Genomic DNA, 19,816 nt, shown 5'->3' on the forward strand with positions numbered 1-19,816 from the left:
TTGTTGAAACTGTTAATCTCTATATAAGCACCAATAATTACTGTTTTGTTTCCAGTAGAAGGGTGGGTGGGTGTATTCCAGAAAGCACTTTAGCAGCCAATCTGCATGTTAATAAAACTTGGAGAAACATTTGTGATTAATATAAATTACGGATCCCACTTTTATGCCTGTGTGTGACAGGGACTAATTCATACAGCTTCGCTTGAGCTACCACTGTGTATTTCAAAGTGGGAGGGTTAACATTGTGCTATCTCAATCCCGCACAGTTCTGTTAACAATTTACATGTGCAACTGTGGGTGGGTGTGGGTGTATCTTAAAAACAACCTAACTTATGAGGTATTTACATATTATTTTGAAAACTGGGCAACTGGTGCTTGCCTGTGCATGCAACCTTAGCATATCAGCAGAATGCTACTAGAGTGCTGATGTTATGGGTACCAGCAGTCCCCAGTCCCCAGGCTCCCATGACATTTTAATGAGAGGGCCAGTCACCCACAAAGTGTGGCATGGCTGCACATGTACGCCGTGGGGCATGCACACACTACGCCACGGCACCCTGCTACATGCATCACCAGAGGGTGTGATGATGTAGTATGCACATGCCAGGGGGACTGATGACATAGCACATGCCCCATGGTGTTTGTGCTCACCCCAGTGACTGCACACAGCCCCAGGCACCTGTGGTCACAGGGGTAAGCCGGAGCCAGTGAGTCTTGCTTATATGTGATGCCAAGGAACAGGTGAATGCCCCGAGAGTATGGTGTTTAGGCTTTCTTAAACAAACTTGCCAACAGTGGCAGCAATTGCCTACTAGGGCAGGTGGAGCGAAGGGCAGGGCAAAAAAAACATGGCACCTAACAACAGGGAGTGCTGGGTGTAAGAGGAGCCAGAAGTCACAAAAGGTAGAAATGGCAGAGCACAGGCAAATCGACTGTGGTGTGGATCCAGCTAAGTCACTGTGTGTGTGGAACAACTCTCACCAGCACAATGGTAGTTCTCTCACTCCAGTTCCCCACCAGTCCCTTCACTACACTCAAATGCGCTCAGAAGTCTTGGGAGAAAGTTTTGGGGGAGCGCTGGGAGATAAGAGGGGAGAATACCATTGTGCCCAGGGACGTCATTGCATGCATGCAATAATTTAGTTGGGTCCAACCCTCAGTGTTTAAGTGGTGGTAGAGGAGGAAGAGAGAAACAGCAAGGTTGGGTCCTTGGATAGAGCAGAAGGGGAGAGGCTGAGGGGAAAGAAAGCAAGGCTAGGAGTGAGAGGAGAAACAGTCAGGCTAAGGGGTAGGAGCTAGGCTAAAGGATGGGATGGGTTGGGAGAAAGAGAGCTTTCCTGTTCTGCATTGTACAAAAACGACTCATTTTCTTGGTCCAGACCAGGGACACCAATCAGAGCAAAATTGCACGGGTTATTTTTAAGTGATTCCAGTGGATTGGTCATGGGTGTCGGTCTGGAACAAATCACTTTATGCATATTGTTGATATCATTTCAGCCGGCATCTATTCCATATTACACAATGCATACAAGCACTGCAGCAGTTCATTCAATTAGTGCGTTATCTCAGAAACTGAATTACCTAGCGAGAACACTTCTCATCTCCACAACAAGAGTGTAACAGCACTATCATTTCCCAAAACTGGTTTCATTAAAAGAATGTCTGGTTTGGCAAGTCCTCACTAAATTCTTGCAGGGTATATAGCACAATACCTGTACTCACATTTCATATCCTGCCAATTCTATTATGATAAAGCAAAGGACTCCCAACAGTACAGTAATACTAACCAGTTCTAGCTATGAAATGATAAAACATCATAACTAATTTGTAGTATGTATTTAGCTAGGCTGATTACAAGATGAAATCCAGCACATACACTAATTAATATAAAAGGTAAAGGGACCCCTGACCATTAGGTCCAGTCGTGGCCGACTCTGGGGTTGCGGTGCTCATCTTACTTTATTGTCCAAGGGCGCCGGCATCATGTGGCCAGCATGACTAAGCCACTTCTGGCGAACCAGAGCAGCACACAGAAACGTCATTTACCTTCCCGCTGGAGCGGTACCTATTTATCTACTTGCACTTGGACGTGCTTTCAAACTGCTAGGTTGGCAGGAGCAGGGACCGAGCAATGGGAGCTCACCCCGTCGTGGGGATTCAAACCGCCGATCTTCTGATCGGCAAGTCCTAGGCTCTGTGGTTTAACCCACAGCACCACCTGCATCCCTCTAATTAATATACATCTAATCAATAAGGAAGGAGGTTTACATGTTTTCACAGAACATGCACCAGTAAGCTTAGTTTAGCATATGTTCATATATGTGCCTATCACCCCACTTTGCATGAAACTTGGCTGATTGATTTTCTTACCGGTATATCTAAAATAGGCACATCTTTATATCTCGCCTCAAAACTCCTGTTGCATTTGTTGGTTCTCACAACTTAAATCTAACGTTCAGGAAGATGAATAAAAAACTCTTTCCCCTTTGTCTTGTTTATTAACCGTGGAAAGAAAACCATTCATTCATTCAGCCACAAAGGCCAAGACCTCTTACAATATACATATGAGACAATTCTCAAAGATGCACATTACAAGCACAGCCCATCTCCTTTCTATACACCCTGTTCCATTGCGTTAATGACACTTGAATTTTTAACAGCAGGAATCCAAATAATCTCTTTTCAATTAGTTATCTGACAGGCTTGGGGGTGGGTTGGTGGGGGGAGAGGACCCGCAAAAACAAATGCTAGCACTGCTTTGGTTCATATCTCCACTCTCTTACACAGATATTTATTCAGTCCCAAATTATGCAACAGCTTTTAACACTCCCTTTGAGGGTTTTAAGAACACTACCGACATCAAAATCTATTAGACAGTGGTGATTGTTCCAGCTTTTCTTTTACAAGACTAGCACTTAATTCTTCTAATAGCAACCAGTCCTTTAATCTGCACACTAGATTAAGCAAAATTCCCCTTTAAAGGTTACCTTGTCTGTCTGTTTAATGTTTCATGAACAAAAAATACCAATAATAAAATAAAAACACACATCTATCAAACTCTTCCAATTACTCTGATTTCACTCAGAATGTCGAAAGCAATTTGGGCGAACCAGCTATCAAAGTCAGGATTCTTTGAGTCACTTGAGCAGCTCAACAGCTGTCAGGGCAGCATCCCTGTTTATGCTGATCAGATCTCCACTGAAAAGTTAAAAGGGCATCTAGCAATAAAAACAATACCCTGAGGTATTATTGGGACATTAAAAAGCTCTGAATCTAAATAAATTTCCTTAGTTAGTTTTCATTCCTAAAGGTCAATTCAGATGTTCCTATATGTGAATAAAATGGTAAACACAGTTCTCTCAGACCACAGTGGCATGAGGCCCCCGGAGGGGGAAAGTGTTCCACAAATCCAGAGGAAATTTATATTATCCCAAAAGATAACAACAGAATAGGTCCAGTTGCATTTGAGGTTCCCTTACTTGGATCACAGCCAACAAATAAATTGTTAACACACATGACTGAGGGTCAAATTAGATGCGGATGCAACGGCCATACGTCTGTCTTGTTCATTTATACAGTGGGGGGTAGCAGAGTTTATTGAGCACCTTCCCATGCTTCAAGTATCTTTCACCTATCACTTACGGTATCGCAGGTAGGGAGGGAGAAGGTGCTAGCCGTAACAGTGTGTTTATGTTTCAGTAAGATGGAAGTGGGAGGAGAGGATTCAGTTTTGACTTTTGACTTGTCACATGTAGCATGACTCACAGAGGAGCACCTGCTATTTAGATGCCATTTTGCAGTTTCCTAATCCAAGGGCTCAGCCCCATGCGTATTGTGGGGCAGCTGTCCCAGGCATCAGTGGGCTAAGCTGGCTGCGGCCTCCCCACCAGGGATGGCTGATTTTGTGTTTGAGCTTATAACTTTATTCTAACAAGACTCCTGCTCCGGGCCTCAGACAAGCTCTACATGGGCCTGGATGGCTTTCTAGGACTGTTTGACTGGGAATATGCCCAGTGCTATCACTGATCAAAGGAAGAAACATGTATCCCAAGGATGAAAACAACAACAACGGTCAATGACACAAAAATGGAACATCATTGTTTAAGATTATGCACACACCAGTAACCCAAATAGAACCGATGGCACCTCATCCAGCCTCTTAGTTTTGTGTTTAGTTCAACAAGTTGGCAATCTAGAACCAAATTAAGAGCCTATAATCTCTGAAACAAACAACTGCTTACCAAAGAGTTCTGTGTCTTAAAAAGACATGGCAGTAACTCAAAAAAGTATGTACCGATTCATAATCTTGTACATTCAAATAAATGTGATAAGGCAAAAAAATCCATGACAACTTCCTTGAGGTTTTTGACATTTAACTGTTAGATAATGCAGTGAATTTAACAGTCAGCAAGTTTCCAATGATAGGTACAAGTTCAAATTTATTTGCATCAAATAATCTAATGTTTGTTTAATTATTTAAAAATCTGTTCTTTTGGGGAATGTTTAGTGGAAACCACCGAATAGTTCATACTACAAAGATGTAGTTCAGTCATATACAAGAATTACACAGTTATGCTGTAGAAGATGTGATCCAGTGATATTTTGCGGTGCGTGGAAAATGTTTTTTTAAGACTTTAAGACTCTGAAATATGGCTAAAAAATTAATCTCACCAATTGGAATGCCAAAATGCTGCTGCTAAAAATATATCATTGCATTCCTAATTTTGTGCTATTTTACCTTTCATTTTAAAAAGTAACTGCAGCTTAGATGAAGAGCATAGAACTCTTGATATTTCAAAGTACTATGAAACAATTATGTTAATGGGAACCATTGACAGTTAAATGATTCTGCTAAATGAATGTTATAGAAAACACAATGACTTTTTAAAAAAGAAAAATATTGAATTTAACCACAAATTAGAAAAAAAGGTGTTACAAGCACTGGGGTGCATTTTTACTATTAATTCAAACGGCAGCGAAGTGCTGCTTATATAGTTTAATGGATTCTGTATTTTCTAATAAGCAAGTTAGTAAGTAGCAAAACCACAATAAGATTTTTTCCCCCTCCTACTTCCCTATGAAAGGTCTTGTTACTGCCTGGGAGTGCACTGCTGCCACACCGGGTAAAGAAACCCTTTCCCAAAGAGAGGGCGTCAACTGGGACAGGGCTGGTGCTCAACAGCTATTCCTGATATTCTGAAGCATTTGAGTTTGTACTGAACTGCATTAATTGTTTAAATGAATGGGGTTGGGTTTTGTTTTTGTTTTTTTGCATTCTTTACATGCTACTTTGTTTATAATATTCATACAGTGTCTGCTAATTTTTGATGCAATTGTTATTAGTGCGAGCTGCTGTTAGCTTAACTTTTGCTGTTGGAAAACAGACTAAAAAATATTAAAAATTAAAAATCAAATAGTGGTTTTGACTAAAAAGTTTGTACATGCACCCTGCAATCCTGTGGTTTTTGGGAGGGAGTCCCAGAGCCCATAGGACACAGCACATTTTTCTCTGTGAGGGTAGAGAGAAATCTGCCCTCAGAGATGGAGCATCAAGTAATATTTTTAAAACCCCTTAAAGGATTTGGCAGACTGAACCTGCTCAAGTAATTTCCCTGCAAATTTCAAACACTTGAGTGAAAAGGCAGGGGAGGAAAACCAGATATCCATCTTTAGATTTCTAATTATGGTCAATAGATGTAGAACTGAGCTTTGAATTTAACAGATCCAAATTGGACCCAAATAATGAATCAAATCAAAATAATACAGAGCAGATCTTAAAACAGGTGAGGCTGCTTCCAGATGCTACATATACAAGAGGAGCTTTTTGGTTGCTGCACACACCCAGTTATACCTCACTTTAAATTTCCTTGGCTAGTTTAATTGTTCGTTAGAACTTTCAAGCAGCAAAGTTCACAATAATACCTAACCTATTGCTCATTGCAGTGAGATATAGTTCTGCATCCCTTTAGAGACACAAACTCTCCAAAGTCAAGGGGGATGTTTGCATAAGTGAGATCGGTACCATATGATGTAAATTAATTCATTTCAAAACCATCTCCACTTGACTGGGATTCCTTTCATATTTACTAACAGGATATGAACCAGAGTTTAGTTCTGACATGTTTTCACATGACACATCTCCGAAAGTAAGCAGTGAAACAATTCAACTGTTACTGTTCCAATTTATTTTCATTACGCTTTGGCACGTGAAGAGAGTGTAAGATTGAGAGTGAGCACACAAAAGTACAAAGAGGTACGTTTTCCTGCGATGCCTGGTTGCTTAAGTAGAAGAAGCATTCATATATTTCAGCAAGAATGAATTTCCCTATTTATTTTTAAGAAACATGAGACTGAAGGCATAAAGTAAAAGAATAGATGCTACCAGTTTAGTGAGATAATGGTTTCACCGAGGAAATAACAGCTGGGAAAAAATGGCTACTGCAATGCTGAAACCAATTGTAAAGTATTGGACTCTAGATGTGTAAGGTAAAGGAAAGGCGCTCTTTGCTAAAGAAGAGCTCATTTCATCACTTTCGTATGCAGCTAAAAGGCTGATGCTTTTTCTGGGATTTGTTTCTCCCACTGCATCACCTAAAGGCCATAGGTAAAGGTAAAGGGACCCCTGACCATTAGGTCCAGTCGTGACCGACTCTGGGTTTGCGGCGCTCATCTTGCTGTATTGGCCAAGGGAGCCAGCGTACAGCTTCCGGGTCATGTGGCCAGCATGACTAAGCCGCTTCTGGCGAACCAGAGCAGCACACGGAAATGCCGTTTACCTTCCCACCAGAGTGGTACCTATTTATCTGCTTGCACTTTGATGTGCTTTTGAACTGCTAGGTTGGCAGGAGCAGGGACCGAGCAACGGGAGCTCACCCCGTCGCGGGGATTCGAACCGCCGACCTTCTGACTGGCAAGTCCTAGGCTCTGTGGTTTAACCCACAGCGCCACCCGCGTCCCTCCTAAAGGCCATAGCAGGCTTCAAATCTCCTTGGGAGGGGGAGTGCCTTGACAGTGAGGGAGTGTGTGCTTGTTTAAAGGATGCAGGTGTGTTAATTCATTCATAACTATTTTGCATCCCCCCACATGCTCAAAGAAACAGCTGTTCTGAGTAAAAAGTCTCTGTGACTTGGTGAAGATTGCCATTTATCCCGAGACATTACTATATTCAATAATTCTGGACTGTGGTATTTGCAGATAATAGCATTTGGAACATTTCTTCACTGATAACCATTTTTGTGTCGCCAAGGACATTGCAACAGCTTCTTTGAAAAAATGAAAGACTCTTGCATATCTGGAGTGGATAGTCTGTAACTATACACTTTCTGCAATGACACTTTGCACATCTCCAAACTGAGAAGCGGTTCAAATGAACATAATGAGGTTGCGTTCACAAGAACATTAATACTTAAGTTTACAAATGTACTCTGCACTTTTAGCAGCATCTCCTGCTCCGTTCACAAAGAATAATATGAAGTAAAGAACCATCAAAGGGGAGTCATACTGACATTTCTTCACTGTGACAAGCATAGAGTTCACTCTACATCAATCCATCAAAATGAGTGTAGCTACTATTCTATTGAATCAACAAGTGTTTGGGGACACCTCTTTGCACCTGAATGAGAACCTCATAAATGAAAAACATTGCAATAATGATATTGTTATTTAAATGCCTGTGAACCAGGGTGTATGTGGGAGAAAGAGAAGTTCTCTTTAATAACTTCAATGGCATTGCTTTATTTCACATGAATGCAGCTGGATATGCAGTTTCATGTGGGGAAAGGCAGACATATTTTATATCTCATTTTTATTCCCATACTCCTGGTGATTTTATCTAGGGATCCCAAGATCTACAAGTATATACTCAAGACACATCTGTAGCACATACAGACTGGCCTTTTGCAAAAGTGAAAAACTGCCATGGTTTCCTCCAGCTGCTATACAACATTGCATAAATCTCCAAATACTCACAGATGTAGAAATATTCCCGGCCTGGCCTGAACTCAAATCCTAATGAGAAGGGAGTGAAGAGTTGGAATTTTTCTGAGAACTTCAATGGTCCATTCGGAGAGTGAGGCCGATTGCACTCCCACCTCTTGAATCCTTTGGAAGTGTGATCACAGGAACTGTAGCCATCAAAGTTCACCATGTAAAGGATGTAGCGTTCAGTCTTATCTTCTGACACTGAATCTTCATAATGAGGACAGAATACATCCAAATAGTCATTGATGCAGACATCAATATGGTAGTCACCCCGCTGGAATCTAAAAGGAAAAACAAAACAAAACCAGCTCAGGAAATCTTCACGACAAAAAAATTACTTAAAGTCACAAAAAATTAACATCTTGATCACGATTCACTTTCTCAGAAAAAACCCTTCACAAGGACTTCCACTTGTGCAATGGGGCTTTCCCCTCCCCTGTATTGGCTCCGTGTTTGTGTTTCATGAGAACCCCCAGGACAGCACACAAGGGAGGGGAGAATTGTTCCATCAGGCAACCTGTTATGTCTGCGTAGATGGAACCTTTGTAATAGTGCAATGTTGAATACTACCTTTGGGGTATTTCCTTTGTCAAAAGCATGGGAAATAGCTCAAGAAATATTTCAAGCCATAACTTTGCACTCAGTGCCCTTTAACTGAAGGGCTACAACCAGTTCTTGTTAGGATTGTCCTACTCTCCTGTAGGATCCTGGCAGAGACACATGCCTGACTGCCATGATACCAAGAGGCAGCAGCACACTTAGGGATCCACAGAGTATTCACAGTTTGCGTAACAGAACTCAGTAGCACAGCATTTTGGCTAATCTACTTTATTTACATATAATATACTTGGAGCATTCTGACTCAGCTCCTTCCTCTTTCTCATCAGACAGCAAAGAGAGAAAGAACAAAGGACAATAGTCCCACTTCACAGAATACAGTAACATAAACATCCTGTCTCCATCACTCCCCACACTGTGGAATGAAAACATACACCACCATGTGATAGACAACAATCCCATGACTGCAAACACGGAGCAAGACTCCTAACAGTTCTGTCTGTGTCCTTTGCCCTACAATTGCCTCCAGATCAATATATTCTATATGGGGGGAGGGAGACTGTGAGAGAAACTCCGTTTCATCTCTCTCTTTATTAAAGAGAAAAACCAGAAATGCTATACATACTTTCATACAGCACAAACACCAAATGGGAGATATCATTTCTGTACCACAACCAAATCTCATTACAGGCACATACATTTATTTCCTACAAACACTCATTCATCTTTGCTTTCTCTTTGCTGCTGGCAACGTTTAGTCAAGATCCAAGAAAGCAAAGTATACCTTTGAAATATTTTTGAAAAGCAATGTAACTCCACTGCCAAAGTGCACAGAAGAGATACCGCTGCTCAGATAAAAGAATTCTAGACTATGAATTATCAGCACTCACCTGACAGTTTGGAATGAGAGCCAGATGAGAAAGGTAGTACAAGGCACTTTCACTGATGCGCTTTTATTATCAGCAGTGGTAAGCAGTATTAGCTGCAGCAGTAGTGAGGCTGTTTTTACTGTCATTGTAATAGGAGCTTAGTGCCAGGTAGGGCCAACATATTTCTCGCCCAACTCTCAGCTGCGTATTGCAGGTGGGAGTTGTATGCACTGCATACAGAAGCTTGCCAATCACCCGAGAGAGTAACTTTCACACACAGCCCAGATGCAGCAATTTAGTCCCAATGAGTCCTCTCTACCTACTACTCTCTACTCACAGGAGTGCATCTTTACAGCAAAACACTCTTGGAACATGAATCAAACATACATTCATTGCAAAGGTTAAAGACGGTCCATGGGGTGACTGTGCCCCTGAAGGACCAGGTGTGCAGGCTGAGAGTCATTTTGGATTCACAGATGTCCATGGAGGTCAATTGTGTTTCCAGGGCAGCTGTCGAACGGCTCCATGTATGCCAGCTGACACCCTACCTGCTTGTGCACTGTCTTGCCAGAGTGCTCTGGTTATTTCCTGCTCGGGTACTGCAATGCGCTCTACGTGGGGCTACCTTTGAAGGTGACATGGAAACTACAACTAATCCAGAATGTGACAGTTGGGCTGGTGACTGGGAGCAGCCACCAGGACCATATAACACCAGTCCTAAATGATCTACACTGGTTCCTTGTACGTTTCCGAGCACAATTCAAAGTGTTGATGCTGACCTTTAAAGCCCTAAATGGCCTCAGTCCTGTATATCTGAAGGAGTGTCTCCACCCCTATCATTCAGCCCAGACATTGAGGTCCAGCTCCAAAGGCTTTCTGACAGTTCCCTCACTGTGAGAAGTGAACTTACAGGCAGCCAGGCAGAGGGCCTTATCAATAGTGGTGCCCACCCTGTAGAACACCCTCCTATCAGATGTCAAGGAGATAAATAACTACATAACTTTTAGAAAACATCTGAAGGCAGCCCTGTATCAGGAAGGTTTTGATATTTGATGTTTTATTCTGTTGGAAACCACCCAGAATGGCTTGGGCAACCCAGCCAGGTGGGCAAGGTTTGAATAAATTAGTAGTAGTAGTAATATCACCAGTGAAAGCTTTATTTTCACAGGCATCGCATAAGCCACTGTGGACATTTCAAAAGTATGCATAACTTTTCAGTGAACTAGTTACGGTTGCATGATACGGCCCATATTTCACCTAAAGCCCTCCAAGTGATTCCCTTCTAAATTTAGATTGCCTTAGTGGTTCGAAGGTATGTTTCCATGTTTTCCCCCATAGCATTTCTCATCTGTTAGTAGGAATATAAAGCTAACAGAAGCTGTCTTGTGAAATAGTGGTTCTAGACCACACTGTATACCTGCAGCATATATACTTCCACAGGGACGTGGGTGGTGCTGTGGTCTAAACTGCTGAGCCTCTTGGGCTTGCTGATTGGAAGGTCAGCAGTTCAAATCCATGCAACGGCGTGAGATCCCATTACTCTGTCCCAGCTTCTGCCAACTTAACCATCCAGGGGTCCTTTACCCTTTTACCTTATAGTTCCACAGAGACAAGCATCGACTTCTGCCAGCTATTCTTTCCAGTCTGTACTTATTCTTACCACCACATTATCACTACCTATGGCTTCTATTCCTCGACAGCAGCCACTGTAAAGTGCAGAGATAGTAATAAAGATACCGTGACATATTTAACTATAATGTCCCTTTTCACCCGAGGCACATATTTTAAGCACCTGATGGCCCTGAAATATGCCAACTAGATACTTCCATCCAATTTAGGGCAGTGAGGCGGGGGGGGGGAAGCAATGATCATTGGGTCTTCTCCAAGGATATATTCAGAGCAATCTATTCATCTCCTACAATCATTTAGCTACCATAAAATAGGTTTTTAACAAAGGAGAAATTGTGTTTAGTGTACGAACAAAAGCCTGCTAAATCTAATTCTGGCCAGTGCACATCACCACATGGTTTTCTCTTGAAACCCAGTAAAGGGACTTTATTTCAGAACTCATACCTGCCATAACCACTAAGGCAAAGTAGATGAGGGATTTCCATGACTGGAATTCTGAGAGCCTTTTTCTTTGACAAAAAGCAGCAATGAAGATCCCTGATACTGGACAGTGCTGCCGTATAACAGAGAAGGAATTTTAAACCTTTCTTCCTGTGATTTCACCCCACTGAAAATTCTAATCCCTGGAGCTATTTGCCCTCTGTGTTCCCTTAAATTTTGCCAATGGGGATTTATAGCTGCTTTGTTGGAGGAATGATAAATTTCAGAAAGAAGATCAGGACCACTCATATTATGAGTTAATCAAAGCAATATTTAGAAGGGGCAACGTGGCTACTCAAGGCTGAGAAGAAAGAGGCAACTTATTCCCATCCATATTTGGATATTTCTATTAAGTGTGTGTAAGTACTAAAGTGGATGGCTACTAATTAAAGCTATTTGCTAAAGAGCTTATACATTTTATATTTCATTTTATTAGTATCAGGCAATTTTAAATTCTTGCCAAAAACCCAGACTATTTAAATCATATCTGAAACTTGAATATATTGATTAGCAAACAGAAAGCCTAGTTTACTAGATCAAAGCTAAAAGTCATTATTTCCTCCTCAGAAACCCCAACCTGAATTCAAAGGAAGCATTTTTAACTTTCAGAGACTACATTTAAGGTATACTATAAGAAAAATAGCCAGCTATCAGAATGAGACGAATGTTTCAGTTCAAAACTAATTTACCTGCTCTAAACCAAGACTGAAAAGTGCAACAGTGTAGGAAAGAAGAAATTAGTTTACAAACATGTTTGAGAAGATGATAAAAAAGCAGGCTGTACAGCTCCTTCCTCACATTTTGCTAGAATGCAAACCGTATGCTCCTCTACAGTATTCACAGAGGCTACAGATTTTCCTGGTTTTGTCATTGAAGCCCCAATCTTGTAGATTCCCCTAAACAGTATGCAAATGAGTCCCAAAAGTCACTAGGTTGGGCAACTAACGTCTTACACGTCTACTCCATGTAGAAAGCTCAGAATACACACACCTACTCAAAGCTAGCGGAGACTATAATGTAAGGAAGGAATAAGTCAGTCTTTTCTTCAAAATGAATAGGCTAGAGAGCTAAAATAAAAATCCTGAACCACAAGTGTTTCCCCCCCCCCTCAAAAAAATAATGCATTTTGCCTCCTTACATTATCAGTTGCATACAAGAAAACACACTGCTATTCTTCAACCACAATTAACCTTTACATTCAGTCAGGTGACGTTCATACAGTGTCATGAAAACTTGCACGCTACTGAGTTAGATAATAGGCAGTAAAGCTCTAAAAAGGCATGGCAAAGCTTGAGACAGTTAAGTAGCTCCTCAGCCAAGGCACCTCTGCAGCAAGCAAATAAGAATTCATATTGATTCCAGGCCAGCAAAGATTGGTTCAGATCATCAGATGTAAGGATACTTGCTTCTCAGACATCTATTTGATTCAGCTGCAGGAATGCTGAATATGGGGGGCTGACACTTTCAACCAAAGAAATACTCAAGACTGACAAAATGTTTTGAGATTAATTCCTGTGCTCTGGTGTTTATCCATCATTACAAAATGCAGGCACGGCTCGTACCATGTGCATTTTTTCATAATTGTAATTCTGAAGCATATGCGAGTCTTGTCTTGAATCTAATAAACTTTGTTGGCTATGGCTATAAGAGGTCTGCTTAACTAGATATTTAGAATGCAGTAGCATTTTTTGCATGTTGCTCTCTCTTTCACTTCCCTCCGTCAAAAAAATAAACAGTATAAAATCCTGGCATAAAAAATAGCACCACTGACACTAATTGCCCATTATCATATAGATGGATAAAGAACGGCAATAGCTTCTGCTTGTGGCTTGTCCCATACAAAGAATATATATTAGTCATATTCTGTGTTTTAAGGTCCATATGCTAGCAGCAGCACCTCAGTTTCAAACTGCTCTCTATTTTCAGATATCATGGAAGAGAGTTTTCTTTACAGAGAAGGGAAAATCCTCCTGTTTAAACACAAGCACATTATAAGTATTAGGATGGCATTCTTCCTCAGATCTCAGAATGTTCAGACTGACAAATCAGGTAAGTGATTATTCACATTTGAATTGGGTAACAATACTTTCGCCCCGGGGGTGTCAACTTGAATAAAATATTGGGGGAGCCCAGGTAAGCCCCCCCATAATTGATCACATGACATGGACATTGCTATTCAAATGTGTGTGCGCGCGCCATTAATTTTTAAGGGGGACCCCCCAAATATTTTATAGGGGGGCAAAGGGACCTTGGCCCCTAGGAGTTGGCTCCTATGTCTCGTCCTAACATTGCTAATTTAATTAACAGATGCCATGTGAAAAAGTTCTTACAATATACAGTTGCACAATTATATATCTTACTTGAAGAAGTTTTTTATATTAAACTTACAAGCCTATCATAAAACACTGAAGGCTGTGTCCAACAATACCGCCCGTGGAAATCGCCAAAAACTGGTTTATTCCCCCTTACTGTTAGCTGAACAAGGCTATTAGATGCACTCCTAGGATTATGTTTAAATGCATTTCATATATAAACCTATATAAAGTGCTGAATCCAAACCCTTGGATGGCAGTGATGGGATTAATAGTGTGCTGTGAATACCACCACATCCACAACACTACTGCTCACATCTTCCAAGGCGGAAGGTTGGGCAGAGGAAGGAAGGGAATTCTCTTTGCTGTGCCAATGAAAAGGCTTGGATGGGGCCTGTTGCTGGCATGTGATGGCTGCACAACATAGCTGTCAACTTTTCCCTTTTCTTGCGAGGAATCCTATTCGGAATAAGGGAATTTCCCTTTTAAAAAGGGAAACGTTGACAGCTATGCTGCACAGGATCCAGCAGGTCCTGTCCTGGTTCAATCCTACCCCTTTCCTCCAAAATGCCCTATTTTAGAAGTCCCCACTAGCTATCATGTCTGTCCACTATTTGTCTGGGCAGGGGGTATCTCTGCCTCAACCAAATCCACTGTAGTACGGCATTGCTCTGCAAACCACCCACCTCGTAGCTTAGTTAAAAGACTGCCAGTGGTTTATAGATTACTTGAGGAGTATATGAATTCAAACCCATGTCAGCCAACGTTCAAGATACACCCAAATACCACCCAATGTGAGCTCTCAACAGAAGAATCATCACTCCATTATTCTTTTGAACAGCTCAATACATTCATTTTCGTTTTTCTCAATACGCTCTCCCACATAATGATTTAAAAAGCTAGAGGTTAGTAATTAAGCTTGCTGGAGGATAAAACAATTTATTTAAAGATATTGCAAAAATAGTGCTTGCATCTATCATTTGGATGCTGAGAATTTATACAAAAGCACTATTTCAGAAATACCCATAAACAAGCTTCTTTAAAGAAATCATGCCCCTTTTGTCAGAATTGCCATGCCTCTCAATAAACTGTTCACAGGCAGTGCTGAAAACATCACTGATTCCAACTCAAAGAACAACGGAATAATCAGACAAAGTATTAATTTCAGTTCTATTCACTTTTTTAAAAAGGCAATGCATTATTCTAGTTGCAGAAGGCAGCGTATTGGAAAGGTTCCATTTTGTTACTTAAAAAAAAAATCAAGTAGGACAAAACGAATAAATTAGGGTAGTGAAGTACCAGGATGATGACCATTGTCAGATTGTCTGTTTTATGTCCCAATGTAGTTAAGAATGTCTTGTACCTTCTTGTTAACACGCATTGAATCCCAACTTGGAAGAAAGGCAGGATATAAAGTAATAATAAGACCTCTACAATAACAGTACTAAAAAGTCACGCTCAGGCCAGGAAAGCACTGAGACAGAGGGAAAGTTTTCCTTTTTATCATTAAGTCCTCTCTATTCAATTACTATTTATCTGGGTAATTAAACACTGGGAAAGGATGCCAGGCTAATTGTTAGATTATGATAATTACCTGTCTCTGCTGTGCTGCAATGATCAAAATAAAACATGGATACAGGCATAGAGCTGCGGCTGCTCTGTAATCGTCAGGCTTCCATGGGAAACCAGGCCGTTTATTACTTGTTCATTACAAAATCAGGCAGAGCAACTTATCATTTGTAACTTCTCTCATTCCTCCCTCCTCCACTTGCTCTGCTGGAACAAAACTCCCAAAAGGTTGCGCCAAAGCTGTTGGCTCTGATTGGCCCACTTCCATCACAATTACACAGTTGAGCAGAATCAGGTCCCTGTACTTGAGAGACTTCATCAGACCTGAAATTACTGCCTTATAATAGACTGCAACGACCTATCACATTTTCAGGAACAGCCAAGACTATCTTGCTACCCAATTTCCATTGTGCCAACGAGTCAAAGATCTAGCTTCACCCTCTTATTCCTATTGTAACCCTGCACTGGCACCTGAATGCTTCAAATTAGTTGGATCATATAAGTGGGATGCAATCAGCAACAATGGAAGGGTGGAGGGGCGGGTAAACAGTAATGATTTATTGCTGAAAATGAGCACTAAGATCCCTTTCTATCTCAGTTCATAGAAAACAGTCTAAAGATGGATCAGCTTCTGCTATGATCACCAAGCTTCTAAGCAGTTAAATAAAATCCACTTCATCTTATCAAAACTTCAGTTCAGCTTCTTCCTTTTTTTAGAATACTGAAATATAAAACACAAGGGACACTCTATGGAACAATGTCCACAGAGCAGCATGCACAAAAGTGGGGTGCCAATACCAGCTGTCCCTTTCCATACACATTGCAGTGCACAAAGTAGGGCCAGGAATAGCCCTGATTTTAAGTAGGGCCAGGAATAGCCCTGATTTTAAAAGCTACCCCTAACTGCTCATAGGAAATGTTACCAGAAACCATTCCTACTACAGTAATACAAAATGTCTACAACAACAAAGGGTTGCTTCATTTTCATATCCAACAATTAAAATACAACAACCTGCCAATGCTGGGCAGTCAACCAAAGTCTGCCTATTCTATCTACTAGGCAGACTAAAGCTGGGCAGCCTTAATTTTATGCATGTCTCTGCCTGCAAGAAATATGCCAATAATGCAGGAGCATCCTCTGTATATTTCGAACCAAGAGACATCTGTATTATCCTTTCTTGCACTGTATTTAAAGACAGAACCAATTGAAGAAGAGCAGCAACTCATAAATGTTAACTCATAAATAAGAGCCCTGGGTTTGAACAGAACAATAATGGTCAACAGTGGTGACAGAATCATGGGTGGGTGCAATAGCTGCTGGAAAGCTTTTAACAAGCTATGTCCTTTTCTCATCAAAACCAAGCTACACTGCGTGAAAGGACATGCAAACCAACAAAACTAAGCTAAGTAGAATGATTTTTAATGTAGTTATTTATTAAAAGTGCAAGCTTGTTTCTTGAATTATCTGTGGTTCAATCCCATACCCATAACTTTTCGTACAGCTGGATCTTGTATCACAGCCAAACACCGCAGAAAGCAATATACATAAAGAGATAATGTAAGCATAAAAAGTTACTCTTTCCATAACACACCACAAAAACAGTCAACATTTACTTCCCATCTATAAATCTAGCCACTTTAGTACCAACTGGTCAAATACGGGAACAGTTTTATGCACTTAACACTCTTATCTTCTCATGAACACCCCTTCTCTCCCTTTCCTCTCTTCTTTTGATCAAATGGTACTTTCCAGAAGAATGTACAAGAAAGGCAACCGCTCTTCAATGTAAACACACATAAGCCACCTCTTGATCTTTGGGACTTCTTGTCCCATCCTTAAGAAGTGTGTGCTTGTCCAGGCCGCGGGCTTCAGCAGAATAGTTGTGCCAAGGCAGATGGATGATAAAGCAAGAGGGCAATCAGGGGCACATTCATGCTGTGTGACATGTCAGAGCATCGATTCCAAGGAGATCAAGCTCTCATCCTCAAATTCTCCCAGCTCCAATAGCTTTAATCCCTGCAATGGCAACCTCTACCTGCCTATTGATTTTTCATTGCTGTGGGCATTTAGCTTAGTGAGGGGGATGGAGAGAGATGGGAGGGGGAAGAGTACAAGACAAGCTTTTATTCTTTCAAAGGCATCATTTAGACTTATGAGCTGAACTTTAGTATCGATGGCCCGAGTCACATAAACTGCAGGCGATCACACCCAAGCAGATACTGAGGTCCATCAGCGATCGCTTGCAGTCTGTTTCCAGACTACAGAAACCCAACATCCAAGTCTATGCCAACTTCTTTGCCAGGCTGATTTACAGATATGCACTCTCATGAATTTCAGCTCCCAATTACTTCCTTCACATTAGTTCTATCCAGTAGTACTTAGGGTCTGACTCACAACATTTATTCCACTTTATTTTTGGCAGCAGCAAGGAAGCTCATAATTCACCACCACAGATTTTGCTGTCAAATGCTAGCAGTGTTTGCATGCCTAAACCACGGCTTAGTGCTACATCAGTGAGCCCAAGGCAACCATCGGGCTCATATACTCCCCCCCCTTCCTGCACAGCTGGGAGGAGGAGCTTTGTAGAGTTTGTTTGTTTTTAGCTACCCTACCTTCCAATCTACCTTTCTCCTACTGCTTTCCATCTATATTTTACCCAGATTTAGGTATTAGTCAAATGTTCTTTTCAGAAACATTCTGCCTTCCCGGATATCATGTGCTCTAATTAGGGATGGGGGGCAGGGACAGGCAAGCCTGCTATTGAATTTCTGTTCATGCAGTGTAGATAACAATATTTAGCAATCAACAGTGTATTACATCCTATCACTTTAGAACATACTGGTATGCATGTATATAATTGTCTCTGTAAATATGTACATAATTTGTTATTTTGGCCATTGAGGCACACTTCTAAGGCTGCAGTCATGATGTCAATTTTTAGGAGAAACAAATAAATGTGTACATTAGAATATTACACAGAGGGTGGAGTACATGTCTGAACCCTACATTCCACAACTAATTATATCATAGCATAATACAAAAAAATGCAGTGAACTGATATTAAGACATTATAACTCTTTGATTCCTACATTAAAACTTCAGTTCTAAGAGTTAATTGAGAGGCACAAAACAGCAAAAAGGAAAAAGCACCCATGGGTATGGTACTAAACAATGCAGACATGAGCTGCATAACATGTGTTGACCATGTGTCTAACTTAAGAGCTACAGTCCATCAGATTTGATGGAATGCGACAATGATTGGTATTTGTTAACCCTGCCCCGAGGCATTCACTGACATCTATTAATGGTTATGGAGAACAATGGCCCATCTGCAGAAAGGTCTTGCTTTTCACACTCAAAAAGCCAAAAGGAAAATCACTTGCACAACATTCATAATGACCTTCAGTGCGATTGATTCACATCAACCGTAATTCACATTGCCTTTCCCTAAGCAATTTACACAGATACTGACACCAATAGCTTTTATAATTTGTATTTCTACTCTTCTATACAATATTATTGATGAATGAGAATGAAGCAAATCCAACAGGAAAAAGTCTATTAAAATGCTTTTCTGAAACTTACAGTAATTAAGTTCTCAGGTCCTCATTTTAACATTGCATAGTATGTCACAAAAAATAATGACTGCGACTGTCCACATATACATCTGTGCAACAGATTATATCATATATATATTAAGAAGCCTTGTATACAAGTTTTGAAAACAAAAACTAATCAGCTCCCACAACATAAACCACAGACGGCATAAAGCTGGTTAACTCCAATCTTACATAATTGCACACCCATACTTAAACATTGACACCGGACTTTTGATTGCAACAAGAAGTCAAGTTTATGAAGCTGTTCTTAATATTCCACCAACAAAGATGACTTTAGTATGTTTCTACCTGAAATCCTGCTTAAAAATATCTTCTTCCAGTTCCATGCCTCCTCTGGCAGATCTGCTGGCGCATAAATCCTAAGGTATGTCCCCTTACCATGTTCATGACACAATATATTAGTTCCAGCCCACTTTCAGGAATGGGGCTGGCTTATGGAAGGCCATATGGAGTAAGGAGCAAGACTCCTTTGATTGAACCACTTCATTTTGGGTATGCAAATATTCTATTGAATCCTCATGACTTCAATGATACACTAACAAAAATGTCAGCAGTAATTCCTCTGAAGCACATCTGTAGCAAAATGTTCTATGTAAACTGTAAGTAATGTGCACGTTTTTATATGGTATTGTCATATGTAGATATGATGTAAATAATATATGGTGGTTACACACAATACTAATTACGTGTGAATCATTGTCTTTACTGCACCCATGTTTATTTATAGGCTGCACTTGTAGATTAAATCCAGGTTTGATTTTTCCCCCAGTGAAATTTGCAGCATTAGAGGCATGAACA

At 40.8% G+C, this 19,816-nt stretch overlaps 1 protein-coding gene across 4 annotated transcripts in view; it reads right to left on the minus strand.

The window, feature by feature from the left end:
- EFNA5 (ephrin A5) overlaps nt 1-19,816 on the minus strand; it is a 214,962-nt gene that overhangs the window by 33,110 nt on the left and 162,036 nt on the right. For all 4 annotated transcript variants that reach the window (XM_083577155.1, XM_083577154.1, XM_083577153.1 and 1 more), the window contains exon 2: nt 7,969-8,261. In XM_083577155.1, the coding sequence (XP_083433281.1) occupies nt 7,969-8,261 (293 nt within the window). The remainder of the gene's footprint in view (nt 1-7,968; nt 8,262-19,816) is intronic.

Source organism: Podarcis filfolensis, assembly GCF_964270895.1.
Source record: "Podarcis filfolensis genome assembly, chromosome: 11".
Taxonomy (NCBI): Eukaryota; Metazoa; Chordata; class Lepidosauria; order Squamata; family Lacertidae; genus Podarcis; species Podarcis filfolensis.